This window comes from Neophocaena asiaeorientalis, unplaced genomic scaffold, assembly GCF_003031525.2.
Source record: "Neophocaena asiaeorientalis asiaeorientalis breed wild unplaced genomic scaffold, Neophocaena_asiaeorientalis_V1.1 scaffold442, whole genome shotgun sequence".
In the NCBI taxonomy this organism is placed as follows: Eukaryota; Metazoa; Chordata; class Mammalia; order Artiodactyla; family Phocoenidae; genus Neophocaena; species Neophocaena asiaeorientalis.
In genome coordinates this window covers 1098656-1113209 of record NW_020175833.1, presented here as the reverse complement: position 1 = coordinate 1113209, position 14554 = coordinate 1098656, and the positions used below count along the sequence as shown (strand labels likewise).

Below are 14554 nucleotides of genomic sequence, written 5' to 3'. Positions count from 1 at the left end.
CTGTGTGTTCTCTGCTTCCTGGAATTCCAGAATCCTGATCATATCTATGTCTGAATAGATAAGTGAGTGCCCCTAGTCATGGGCAAGATAGCTGTTGATGAGAGAGCTTAGGTGAGCTTTGGTCAGACCCTGAAGGACTTGGGATTCATCTGTGTTGAATGAGGACTAAGGAAAAGCTGTTGGATTTGGGTATCAGGAGATCACCATGACTTTGTGACAGGTCAGGGAGTGAAATGGTAAAAGGAAGAGTTTAAAGGCTTGAGAAACAAATAGGGAGCTGAAGCTTAGTAGCCGGCACGAGTAGGTAAACTCCCTATCAGTGAATCTGGTGATGAAGTGGGGCACGGGAGAAATTTCCAGGGGAAGTAGGGTCAAGGAATGCTTTTTATTAGGAATGGGGAAACCTTATTCTGTAGGTGAGAAGTCAGTGGGAAGGAGAGATTTATAATATCGAGCAGAGGTAAATACTAGATGGGACAATATCTGAAAAGTAGATGGAAAAAACTGAAGATGAAAGCTTGGGTGGAGAGGGTATCCTTGGAAAAAAAAGAACCATCAATTCGTCTAAGACGAGGGAAAAATAAAAGTGAGATAAGTAGAATCGAAGAGAGGGAATTGAGGGAATTTCTTTTTGTTTCATTAGCAAAGTATTGAACAAAGTCACTGAGAATGGGAAGGTTTTGCACTGGGAAGGTTTTTTCTATGGTTCCTCTGGAAGGAGGTCCTGGGTCAGTCTTATTTGGGAAGGAGACCCAGATCTTGATGAACTTACATTCATAAAGGACGCAAAATACCGCCTATTTCCGCTACTGTGAGTGTTGGCTGAACTCAATTTCTATGCACATTTGATTGTGGGTGCTTCGTAGCCAAACTTGGTGGCTGCCTAGTAGGGTGCAATCTGGGAAATGCAGTAGGCAAACCCCTTCATCCTCAGTCTCCCACCCTGCTGAGGATTCAGCTTGGCAGGCTGTGGCAGGATATGCTGGCCCATACAAGGATGCCCACCCTGTGTCCCAGAGATGGAGTGAGGTTCCATGCCTGGCCTCCTAGCCATTACCCTTGGAGACATTCACAGAACCCACCTAATTGCAATGCAGTTCAGGACTTCCCAGTTGATGAAATGGCTCTTTATTTTGTCTGTGTCAGTGGTTTAATGAGTTAATGTTGTGATCAAGCCCTCACTTGGGTGCAGGGACTCAGGTTAAGGAGAAGATGGGATTTCAGGGGAGACGGAAAACCTGAGGTTCTGGTTTTCAGTAACTTTGACATTCTTGTGTTTACTGGTAGAATCTATGCTCAGATGACTGTGGCCTTAAGCTTTATATTAACTCAGAGCTGTGATTGCCCTCCTGCTGGGAACTGCACTGGCTTAATAATTAGCACATCCACCTTGGCTTCAGAATTTGGTTCTGCTGAAGCCACAGCCACCATGGATGGTGCTCGATCTCCAGTTCTCACTGGAGGTTTTCAGAGTCACAGGAGCCTATGGAATAATGATAATCAAACCCACCCGTGCGGTCACTCATCTATCCCTTGAGTTGCTGGGGCACAGTTCTGATGGGGACACAAAGATCCTTAGCTCTCATGGAGCTGGCATTCCACTGGGGAGGCCAGTGGATAAACAGGCAAGTCAGGAAGACAACTCTCCGATGGCAGCAGTGCCACGCATGAAAGTTTAAACAGTGTCTTGTGATAGAAGTGTCCCTTCTATCCAGTGTCCCTTTCAGTTGAATGGTCGGAAAGTGGGCATTTGGGGACAGGTAATCAGGACTCTGTCAGGGCTGCTAGCAGGGCTCTAAGGTGGCACTGAGCTTGGAATGTGTGAGAAGGAAGGAAGCAGGGTGCAGAAGGGGTCGGTGGTGCGGTCAGAGAGCAGGATTACATCCCATAAGCAACGATAAAGTGAGTTTGGCTTTCATCCTAAACTCAGATTTGAAGTAGGGAAGAGATAGTAAATTTCCTACTTTACTTTTTATTAAAGATGACCCTGACTGGCCAACCGTGTTCCAGAAGGGGTGGAGGCATGGGAGTGAGGGGTGGGAAAAAGAGTGGAAGCTCAGTTGGGAGACCATTGCCCAGGTGAGGATGGAGGATGGTGGCAGCGGGGTGAGAAGAAGTGGGGATGCAGACGGATTTGAGACATGTTTGGAGGTTGGAGTCAATCGGATATATGGATGGGTCTGGTGGCACTATGGAAAAGAACCATGGAGTAAAACAGGTGGATTGGGGGTCTGTACCACTGAGTGAATGGGGATGTCATTTCCCATGCTGGGGAAAATTGAGGCCCTGGGGAGGGGCAGGGGCAGGGTAAAAAGAGAGAGTTCTCTTCTGGCTGTGCAACATGTGAAAGACCACTAGACACTCAAGCTGAGATGTCAGGTAGGGATTGGGATAACGAGTATGATTTCACAAGCCCGATGACAGCTGAGCATCCTTCACATGAAAGTGTGGGAGCCCCACCCCACATATACATTCCAGCCCATCCTCCAAGGATGCCCAGGGATGGGGTAGGCTGAGGGTGTCTTGTTCTTCTCATAAAAATTTCCAAGTTCCTGCTTTCACTGGATGGGTGAGTTTACAGACCTGCCTCAGCATCTACATGGGCCACAGCTCTCCTGAATCTTTATCCTTGATATGTGAAACGTGCCTTTTGTTCAGTGTTTTATTCTCAGAACATCACAGAGAGTGGCTTTTGCTATAGTTTTGATGTTACAGGGGAAGGTTATGTGGAAGCAACACAAATTACCAAATATGAAATCTTAGACATTTCTGTTCCTGAATGGCCCTCCAGCCACCAAGCCACTTCTATGATGCTAGGCCCCCCTTTTTTCTCTTTCAAGTTCTCCTCGCTCATCTCCTCCCAGGGAAATCCAGGCACCACATTTCAACGTTCAGTGCAGTTTAGTTCTTTCCTTACTCAGCGCTGAGCCTGCTTTTGCATTTACACAGACTAATTAATGTGCTCTGCTAAATAATGAGCCAGCTACTTCGGGTCCAACTTCCAGTATCAGGGAGAACTAGAAGGAGGCTAAAATGTTTTTGTCTTCTTTCACAGTCTCTGAGAGGCCAAGGAAGCAGTAAGATTTATTTCTCACTTATATGAAGCATGTCCCCCCCGCCCTTCTTAAAGGAGAGAGTGACTACAGTCGGATGAGACGTAAACATTGACTTCCTCTGTGTTAACCTAGTAGCAACCCAGCCATGACCATTTACCAAGAGCTCCTTTTGTTCCAGGGGTTCTGCTGGATGCTTTCTATCGGTGAGCTCATTTAATCTGACAATACCATACTATGGGTCCTCTTATGAGCCCATTTCACAGATGAGAAAGTTGAGGCTCAAAATGACAACACAGCTAGTGGCAGTGAAGCCTGGGTTTGAGTCAAACCCAACATCTTTTTTTATTATTGAAGTATAGTTGATTTACAGTATGGTGTTAGTTTCAGGTGTACAGCAAAGTGATTCAGTTATACATATATATATTCTTTCCTTAAAATTCTTTTCCATCCTAGTTTATTACAAGATATAGAATATAGTTCCCTGTGCCCTGTGCTATACAGTAAATCCTTGTGTTTTTCTATTTTATATATTATAGTGGGCATCCGTTAATCCCATACTCCCACTCTAGCCCCCCACACCCGACCTCTTAATGACACTACACAAGGAGGGTGCCGCCAGTGTAAATGCTTTCTCTGTGGGACTGTGCCCATCATATGATGAAGATCTTGATGAACAGGAGGACGACAACGTGATAGTGAAGATAATTAACATTTAATGATGCTTTTGCCTAATTTAGGTACTTTTCTGAGTAGTTTGTACACACTAACACATTTATACTCAGAACAGTTCTATGAGGCGGGCACTATTATTATATCCAAATCTTGTAGAGATAAAGAAACTGAAGACCAGAGAAGCTAAGTAACCTTCCCAAGATCACAGAGCAAAATGACTGGTGTCGTCTGAATTTGATCCCAGGCGGTCTGGTCTATTCGTCATGCTGACCGTGGTTGGCTGGAGCCAAGTAGGTAGGATAAGGAGGCAATAAAACCCTCCTCTCTGCCCCGGTGGTGGGAGATTTTTAGGCACAGCCAGAAGATTGAGGCGCGGTGATCGGAGCAAGGCTGGCTTTCCTGGGTAGCTCTCCTTTAAACGACCTCCTCTCCCCCCACTGAAAAACAGAGCGGCACAGTCTGTGAGCACTCACTGGGGTAACTTGCAGCACGCTATTCACGCATTTTTATCGCTCTTCTCGGAGGATGACAGAAATGGAGCATTTTCTTACTGATTGCTGGGGAAGGTCACTTTTACATATACTTTCCCATTTATACGGGAAGCAATGTAGGCTCAGAGAGAAGAGATAGTTTCCCTGCACGGTCTTCCCTGATCCCTCAAGACCCAGTTAGATGTACCTTCCAGGTGGTGCAGGAGGCTTCTCCTTACCCCGCCCCTCTGTGGGGCTTATCACACCGTGTTGAACTTGCCCGTGACTCATCTGTCTCAGGTCTAGACTAGTGGGCTCCTGTAGACCCAGGACAGTCTTTTGTTCTCCACCGTGTCCCCAGCACACAGGGAGGCACACTGTGACTTTAATGCGCATTTGTTAACTACATCACAGATTGAATGACTGTGTGGCCCCAGGAGAGTCCAGGTGGGTAATCCAGTTTCCATCTCTGTCAAAATGACGTTTTTTTGTTGAACTGGCTTCTTTTCTGTGCAGGACCACCACTACCATGCAGGGGGCTGGGGTGGGTCAACGGCTGTACTTGCCAGGTAGGTTTGGAGCAAGGGTTACTTACAGGCTCTGTGGCGGGTGGACATTTTCTAGCTCTTTCCATGCTCTTCTTAGCCAGGACCCAGACACAGAGTCACTCACTGGCCAGCGTCCCATTCAGCCACTCCTACAGCTCCATGAGCCAAGGTAGAGTCTACTCCAAGTAACTTCCACCTACTGTGAGCTTATCATGTGTCACCTGCTGCCCTCCAGCTTCCCTGTGCCTTGCCGTGTCCCCAGGTCTCCTGACCCTCCTGACAGCAGACAACAAAAAGCCTCCATCAGACAAGCAAAGTGCCCTTTTCGAAGGCATCTGGCCTGGAGCTATTGGAGTTGTCTATAGCTGAAAGTGGCAGGCAGAGGCTTCTGAGGACGAATTCCTATTTCAGGGTAGGTGGGTAGGTGGAGTAGGCGTGTGCTTAGAGAAGAGAGGACCTTTGAATCCATCCCTCTCTCTGTGTCCACGAGTGTCAGGGTGAGTGAGCGTGTGTGAGACAGCCTAAAGTGAGCAATCTGGGCTAAGAGAGTAGAAATGAATGTCTTAGCAGTCTTAGGACTCATTAGATGCCTGGTACTGTGTGTGCTAAGAGGTTTACAGACTGATATTATCTCATTTACGTACATCTAAGGTGGATCACATTTATCAGAAGCGATATCATCTCAGAGAGGTTAAGATGCCCAGTGTCACACAGCTAGTTAGTAGCAGAGCTGGGTATGTCTAATGCCAACACTGGGGCCTTTGACCACCAAGGCATAAAAAGTGCTTCTCCACCCCCTGCCCTTTCCACTCCCACAAGACCAAAAACCTGCACCGTCTCACGGTTCATTCTCCCGACCACACTCCTGGGAAATCTATGGCCCCCAAAATTGCAACATGAGCAGCGAAAAGATTTATATATATAAAAAATCAGACCCCTGTAGATCACTGTAGCTGTCAGGGAACTTATGAATGCACTTACAGTTGATTTTATTTATTAATCTGTTTATTTTGAACATCCACGAAACTAAAACGGAACAGACAGCACATCAGGTGAAGAGAATGACATAGCTTTTCACACATGTTAAATTCACTGGGCACTGTACAGCGAATTCTATTTGTTAAACTCTGGTTTGCTACAAACTTTTTGGGGGGTTTCCTCATTTCAGTGAGACATTTATCAAGCGGTTTTGCTCTTTTGCAGATAACATTTTTTTTTTCCATGACTGGTCTTCCATCCAAATATTTAATTCCTTCCTGATTTTATAGCTTGGATTTCCTAAATCATTCTGCCTAAATCATGACCTGGAGTAACTGGAGATTCACATATGTTTGATCCAAAATCTCACAGATAATGGAAAAGTTATAGAGGATGACATCCATGTGTAATTGACAAAAGACACATTTGCAGGAGAGGGCCATAGCTGCCTGGCCTTTCAGCTTCTGTACTTTTTGTGCTGAAAATAAGAAAATGGGTAAGTTCCCAGAGAAGAGACTTACAGGCAAAGGGTAAAAGAGTTGGTGCGGGAAACATCTGATCTCAAATAATTCCTCTGCCTGCAGTCAGTGGGGCCAGGATGGGCTGTGCAAAGGGAGCCCTGCTCAAAGGCTGGCCTCTCAGAGAGCTGGCAGGAGGGAACAGCAGCCCAGGCCTGTGGACCCTGCTTGCACTTTGTGCCATGGAGGTTCAGGAGCCCTTCACTCCTGCCTGGGGAGCCTGCAGTGGGGATCTATTTCAGAGAAAAAGAAAGCACACACACGCACACACACACGCGCGCACACACACACACACACACACACACACACACACACAAACATGCACACTGAAAAGGTCAAACAGGAGCAGAGCAGCTGCACAGAGGAGTAAAAAGCAGGCCAGCAATGAAGGCTAATAACCCACAAGGAGAAGGGGCAGGTGGGCAAGTGGTTAAGAACAGCTTGTTCTCAGAGAACGAGAAAGCAGTGGTAAGGGTCAGGAGAGGGAGGTCGCAGTGCTCTCTGGTCAAGGCAGCCACAGTAGACAGAGGGTGTATAAATGTTGTGACATTAAATGAAAATCTCCTATGAAAAATGAAAGGGGAGGGAGCCCCCATCTTTTTTTTTTTTTTTTTTTTTGCGGTATGCGGACCTCTCACTGTTGTGGATTCTCCCCTTGTGGAGCACAGGCTCCGGATGCGCAGGCTCAGCGGCCATGGCGCACGGGCTTAGTTGCTCCACGGCATGTGGGATCCTCCCAGACAGGGGCACGAACCCGCGCCCCCCACATCGGTAGGCAGACTCTCAACCACTGCGCCACCAGGGAAGCACTGCCCCCATCTTGATGGGAAGGGAGAGTTGGGGTCCACCTGCAGGAGATGGGAACATGGCGTCTTGTGGAGCTCTTGAGTGTGTCTTATGTGGATTCCTGAGGCTGATGCTTTGGGGGGCCACCCCAGGGCGTCCAGACCTAACGATGAGAGCTGCCCACTTGCCAGCAACACCGGTCTGGGTTCTGTGATATTCAATGAGGTCTCTTCTCTCCAGATTTTCCACTGACATTAGTCCCAACAGTTACTTAGCCCCCAAATTCTGGGATCTTCCAAAGGACTGGTAAGAAAAAAATAATACTGACATTGTTCAAAGCCCAAACTTCTATCTGTGTCCATTTCCTTGGGCACTAGGAGAGCTAGAAAGAATGAGCTTCTGATCCAAGGTACCATACGAGGGTTTGCTAATGCCTTTAGCCAGTGCCCGAGAGGCAGCAAACTTGGAACTTGGTGAACTTGATTAGACCTAGTCTGAGCTTCCAAGTGTGGCACCCGGATTTCCACCAGTTCAAACTTTATCTTTTTTGTTTGTTTGTTTTTGGTTGCAGAATTATAGAGTAGGGGGAGGTTCAGGAGACAGGCCAGGAAACCACCGGCCAGTGCTTTTAACATCTGGTGAGGGGGGAACTCTTGGAAGTCAGCTCAGAGGACGTGGTGGGAAAACACCTGGCAGAGCGAGCGGGCTTCCACACGGGAGGCTGGGATTCGGGATCGCAGAGGCTGTGCGGAACGAATCTGCCGGCTGCACTGAGCTCAAGCTGCCCACACCCAGGGCCTGCGTGGCCGGGACCCACAGGTTCCAGCCTCTGACCTTGAACCCTATCAGATACAGGGCTGAAGAGAGTGCGGACTAGAGCGGGAGGCTTAGAGAGGGAGGGGGCCCGTGACTGGAGGACGCCTTAGCTCTGGGAGGGGGAGCTGGAAATGGGAGCATCCCCCTTGGAAGGGGCTCAATCACGAACCCCTTAGGCCCCCCGACAGCCTCCGCAGTCTGTGGAGGCGGGCTTCAGGGGCCTCCAACAGAGTCTGGAAGAAAGGGGTGCAAACCCTGAGGCCAGGTGAAGGGAGGCCTGACTGGGTATAATGGGGTGGGCAGCGGTGAGCCTGCAGCAAAGAGCACTTTGTGCAGATAGGGCTGAAAAGGAAGCATGTCTGAGCCCAGCTGAGTTGGGCCATGTTATCACAGTTCTCAACTATCAGAACTAAGATTAAAGATTACCCTGAGGGCACTGACACTATAGGCTAATGTGTATTGAGCACCGACTCTGTGCCCCGGCACTGTTCTAAGCATTTAACACTTCTTATCTCACTTAAAGATACCACACCTCCATGCAATAGGCACTTTTTTCTTTTTTACTCTCCATTTTACAGGTGAGGCAATCGAGGCTCAGAGAGACTAAGTCATCAGGGAGGATCATTGGAGGGTTGAGGAAGGGGTGGGTGAAAGGAAGGAGCGGGTCTGCTCCTTTATGAACATTTACAGCATGAGTTCATTCAACGTACTGCAAACACATCACTGCACACGCACATAATTTCATTGACTCCTCATGACAATTCAATGAGATGGACACTTTTTTTTTTGAAAAGAAGAAATAAAACTTTATTTGAAAATAACATTAGCATGTATGTAGAATGTTCTAAGGAATTTCCACAAAAAAAAAAAAAAAAGGAACTAGAACTAAGTGAATTTAGTAAGATTGCATGATACAAGATCAGAAAACCAAAGTTAGCTGTATTTCTGTATACTAGCAAATAACAAGCCAGAAATAAAATTTTAGAAATTTCGTTCACAATAGCACAAAATACTCAGAAATAAATTTAACACAAGCTTTGTAAGACTTCTACACTGAAAAAGATACAACATTGTGAGATGGACACTTCCTTAATTTCACTCAGGAAAACATCGAGGCTTGAGACTGGTTTAGTAAATTGTCAAATGCTCCTTCCTAAGATGTGTCATTGAACGTGAATCTGTACCCAGTCCTGTCTCACTCCAGAGCCAAGCTCTTCTTCACTCCCCTGCCTCTAATACTGGTGTCTTTTCTTTCTTTTGTATTTGTTTTGTATATTTGGACATATTGTTGCTTCTGACTACACAGGTCTCCTAATGTCCATCTTCCAATGCCCATCCTCTTCCTGTCTGAAGGGGTTCAGTTTTCGGTTGGATCCAAGGTCACCGGTAATTGTCCAGGCCAGTGGCATGTTCCATGAATGGGTGATTGTGGTTCTGTGGTCCACCTTCCTCTGCTTCACCCTGGGGTTCTCATAGGTGTTTCTGCTTCCTGACCTCAAGACTTCCTGTGTGAAGATGCAGGACTCCATGGTGCCCTGCAGTCTATGTCTTGGTCCAGAGCTCCAGAGCTGGAAGGAGCAGCCTTGAATATTGGGAAACCATGTCTGCTGTGGGAAACCATGACATCACCAGATGCACTTGGGGGAGAGAGTTATATGCCAGGGGTGGGAGGCTGAGGCAGCATCCCTGCACTGATGCGGGAGGAGAAGGACCTCTGGGGAGACTGAGATGCAGAAGAACCCCTTGTACGGGCATTTCGAGTGGGAGTTTGACATTATCAAGTTGGAAAGGGAACATCCAGAAGAAAGGGGGAGGAAGTGGGAAGCTGGGCAAGTTGTTGGAGGGACAGATTCCCAGTCGGAGCCTGAGCTTCATCTTTCAGCACCTAAATTCTCAATTCCAGATGCTCTCCTTGGGGAGTTCTTTTGCTTTTTCCTCTTGGCTCGGGCCGTCCACGCTTAACGAGAGCCAGAGGGGTACTCTCACCATGGGAAGAGCTGACACGGCATGGAGACAAAGGAAGTGGGTAGGAAAGGATGGGCTTGGTTAGGGAGGCTGGTGTCAGGGGGCCCCACGATGTCAGTAAATGTCTGAGCTCCTGTGACTGAGCTCCGAGGGGTAGCACCTGGGGGCAGAAGCACATCTGAACTTTAGCCTCACTCACTGAACTTCTTGTGTCAGGAAACATGAGCTGGAAATCACCCCAGAACAGACAGTCCTCTGCTGATCCTCTCTCTTCACTGCTTCCAGAAACAGCAGGGTGTCTTGTCTATTTATTCATCTTGGTGGGAACACGGTGTCTTGCAGCCCTAGACCGCTACCTCTAGCCTAAGGGTGCACATGTGCCCTGGAGCAGAGACCTGGTGTTTGCGGAACTTTGGCAGACGCAGACCTGCAGGGTCACTTTGCTCAGAAGTCTGCAGTGCCAGAGACTGAGAGGTAGGATGTGAGTCTCAGAACTGTCTTGGTTCCCTGTGATCCTGGTTCCTGGGGCCAGTCTTGGAGCCAGGACATAAATAAGTTTGCTCTTTGGAACTTTCTTGTTCCTTTCCCATTCTCACTCATCTTTCTTTTCTTTTTACTACTTCCTCGGCTTCCCTTCCTCCTCTGTCTTAGTAGTGTTTTTCTTGCTAAAGTCTCTAGCAGCGCCCTGGAGGTGTTTTTTGATTGATTCATTCATTCATTCAATATTTAGTGAGTACCTACTGTGTACTGGGCCCTGTGCTGGACCCAATCTACAAAGTCAATAACACAGGGTATTGCCCTTTTGATTTTAACATCTGCTAGCACCCTCCAGAGCCCCTTTGCAAAGCCATCAAACTGAAAATAACGTGGGGTGTGGAATTCAGTGAGAAGAGCCTTGGGATGGAATATGGGCTGGCCTGCAGAAACATCAGGGTCTTAGACAAACAATCCACCGTGGGGCAGCGACACCAACAGACAACGCTGCTGTTCCTTCAACCTGGAATCCTTTTCCATTGTCCTTGTTACCTCCATTTGGTTAGTAACTGGGGACTAATTTAAAAATCTATACCTCCAAGAGAAATTCTGCAGAGTTCTTCTGTTGGCTCTCTAGCCTTGGAAATATCTTCTCTTAGAAAATCCTTGACATGGACCCAGGAGGTCCTCTTGTTTTCCTAGTCCATAAATCAACCAGGGATTTCTTTGCAAGAGCAGTTATTGGGACAGTACAGCCATGCTCTGTTCTTCTGTCCAGGTGGAGAACTGGCTGGGTTGACTGCAGACCACAACAAAGGGTCGGTAGCTGGCTGGGAGGGCACATTTACCTGTCATGCTCTTATATGGTACAAAGGGGAAGTTAGTTACACTTGTCCTGCCACGCATAGGCATGATGCAAGACGCAGCCAGTTGGGCCAGGAGGAGGGACTAGAGTAGGTCTGTGATGGCAGGCGGATATTCCCACCACTAGCAAAGGCAGGGTCCTGCCCTCTCGGCAGTCACTTTCCCCCTCCAAGATTCAGAGCTGGCCTTCTATCTGCCTCCTGCCGCTTCAAAAACCCACAGTTGGAGCTCCGGGAATGTTATTCTTTTTCATTTAAAGACATTCCATTTCATGTGTAATTAAATGTGTGGTATTGCATTAATGTTTTCTTCTGAGCATTTTTGGCAGCCTGAGACCCAGGGTCTGGCTGGTGCAAGGAAAACACACACTTCTCAGAGATCGTTCCTTCCTCTCCCTGTTCCTTCTTCCACCCTTTCCTGCCAAGAATCTCCCTCCTTCCTTGGCACACAGTTGCTCTCAGGACTCACCTTGTAATGCGCGAGCCTCCAAGGCTGTGGAGACCCTCTGTTCTTCTATGGGGCATTGGGGTCTCGGATTTCTGCCTCTGGCACCACCCTCATCTCCAGAAGGCATCCTCACTGCTCACCTGGACCTCAGGTGGTGACGACCAAGAGTGGCAGGAGTGGGTTCCATTGGAAGAAAATCTCTGTTCTTTTTTTTTTTCTGTTCATCTTTATTGGAGTATAATTGCTTTACAATGGTGTGTTAGTTTCTGCTGTACAACAAAGTGAATCAGCTCTATGTATACATATATCTCCATATCCCCTCCTTCTTGAGCCTCCCTCCCACCCTCCCTACCCCACCCCTCTAGGTCGTCACAAAGCACCGAGATGATCTCCCTGTGCTATGCGGTGGCTTCCCACTAGCTATCTATTTTACGTTTGGTAGTGTATATATGTCAGTGCTACTCTTTCACTCCATCCCAGCTTCCCCTCCCCCCCCTCCCCCGGGTCCTCAAGTCCATTCTCTATGTCTGCATCTTTATCCCTGCCCTGCCACTAGGTTTGTCAGTACCGTTTTTTTTAGATTCCGTATATGTGCGTTAGCATATGGTATTTATTTTTCTCTTTCCGACTTACTTCACTCTGTATGACAGACTCTAGGTCCATCCACCTCATTACAAATAACTCAATTTCGTTCCTTTTTATGGCTGAGTATATAGATGTGAAATCAGTGCCTCTGTCTGGCGTACGAGTTACAGAGGTGAGGGGGCTGTGACAGAAGGATGGGCTCGGTGGCAGCTATCTGCTTATCCCAGAGTTTAGAGTCCGGTGGGCCACTTCTAACAGCTGGGTGATCTTGGGCAATTGCTTCAACACCTTGAACTTCAACTTCCTCATCTGTAGCACTTGGGTAGCAATGTGCTGTATTTAAGAGAGTTGTGAAGAGAAGGTGTTACTTAGCGCGGTGCTGGGCACAGGGTAAGTGCTCAGTCAATGACAGTTATTTTTACTATTAATAAGGGCACAAAGGGATAACAATGGGCTAAAAGAGACAAGTGCAGGGTGAGATAGAGTTGATGGGGGAAAGATCTGAGGGGTCTTAGCAAGGAGCCTAGGAACCAGTTAGGAGCTGGGTATTCCAATGGGCCAGGGAAGAAGGTAAGCCAGGGTGGTTAGGAAAACCCATCAAGGCTCAGCTAAGAGAACTCATGGCCAGCCCTTGGGAGTGCTGGGAAGCCTGCTTCTGCAACCCCTAGGTGACAGCCTTCAGGGAAGGACAATCTCAGTGCTGCATGAATACTTGGCCTCCTAGGACAATAATTAGCGAAAGCACCGAGGTGGCCAATGAATTTCTCTTAAGGAATTTTGAGTGTGACTGAGGGAGCATGCTGGCTTTGGGGGACTGACTTTACTGTTGACATACAGCAGAGTCAGGATCACCATTATTTATAACTGCCAAGCCTGGGAAATCTGTTTTTTCTCTGTTGATCAATAGCAATCTTTAGTAGGTGGCTGTCTCTGCCTTTGATGTCTTTATTCCATTGTCTGACAAACCTCCTCCCGCAAACTATTTTGGACCTGAAGGAGGAGGTGGTTGGACATCGCGGTGGCAGGCTCAGATAGGCTGCCAGTGACCCCCTGAGTCACTGCTGGCCCCCCACCACCCCCATGCAACCTCATGTCATTTTATTTCAGGAGAATATCACCACCCTTCTCCAAGTTTCTTTCCAGGCCACTATTTTGTTCACAGGTAGATTGAGCTTTTAGTTAAAAGCAAAATCTTGCAGAAAGGAAGGAGACATACTGTTGTTAAATGTCCATTATGTTTCAGATATTTTCTATTGTCTTTTACCTAAAATTTTTATATCAGTCCCCTTAACAACTCTGCCAAGTAGATATTGAAGGTTTCCATTCTACACATAAGGAACCAGAGCCTGAGGGAGGGTAAGGCACAGTTAGTGGCAGGGTCAGGATTAAAATACCTGTCTCTTTTCCCAAGGTCTCACTCTTTCAGCAACATAATGTTTTCCCCTGGGTTTTATGCTTCTTCTTCATCCCTGGTCTGCAGGGATGAATAAGTAGTATATGGCTGCCATACCCCCATTTTCCTAGAACACAGAGGTGAAGCTGACAGTGGTCACCCGTGTCTTGGGCCACATCTATGACCAGTGAGTCTCTGCAGGTCACACTAAGTATTGCAGAAAACCTCTACCTGCCAGGATGAGGCAGCCCAGGTGAGCAGATTAAGGACAAGGGTGTAAACACAGCCTGCCTGCCGACTTCTCAGGGTCCCAAGGTCTTTTGAACAGAGGTAGCTGGTGACCTCCTTGGATTAGTGATTCTGCCCTAAGTCAAGCTTGCTCCGGGCCTAGAAGACCTCCCCAAAGTGAATCCCACACAGATGGAATGAGTATCTTGGGCCTCAATATAGAGAAAAATTTGTGGTGCAGTAACTATTTCATAGAAATCCTCAGTCTGTGCTTGTCTGATGAATCGATTAGCTGTCCTATGGGAACAGGAGGCTGTACAGGTGGCTTCCTCTGGGGGAATCCAGTGGTGGCTGTCCCGAAAAAAGGAGTTAGGGAAGAGCCAGGCCAGAAGAGGTCAGGAACCCTTTCCATTTCCCAAGAACACTCCTTACTGTATACCAGCCCCTTGCTTTCTCCAGCAGCCCCCTCAGTGCAGGAGGCTGGGAGGTCTTCCCACGGCCTGTGCTGTGTATCCACCTCTCTCCTCCTCCCCTGCCCATGTCCCGACGTCTGAGCCTCGTGACCCAGACTCTGCTGAGCTGGCCAGCCAGGCAGGAAAAGGAGATTGATGCCCCTGCCTCCTAGGAAAATCCATCACTTTGTGGCCTGTGGGTCAGATGGCTTCACCAGAGGCAGCTCTGAGCAGTACTGTGTGAGCTAAATATCAACACACAGAAAAGGCCCCAATAGACATATGGACGTCAGAAATGAAAA

General features: G+C 47.8%; 1 protein-coding gene across 1 annotated transcript in view; it reads left to right on the top strand.

Moving 5' to 3' along the window:
- The first annotated feature begins 9572 nt into the window (after positions 1-9572).
- Positions 9573-14554, top strand: part of LOC112391556 (NT-3 growth factor receptor-like) — a 61663-nt gene continuing 56681 nt past the window's right edge. Inside the window, exons 1-2 of the mRNA XM_024732930.1 lie at positions 9573-9625; positions 10201-10283. Coding sequence (XP_024588698.1) covers positions 9573-9625; positions 10201-10283 — 136 coding nt within the window. The remainder of the gene's footprint in view (positions 9626-10200; positions 10284-14554) is intronic.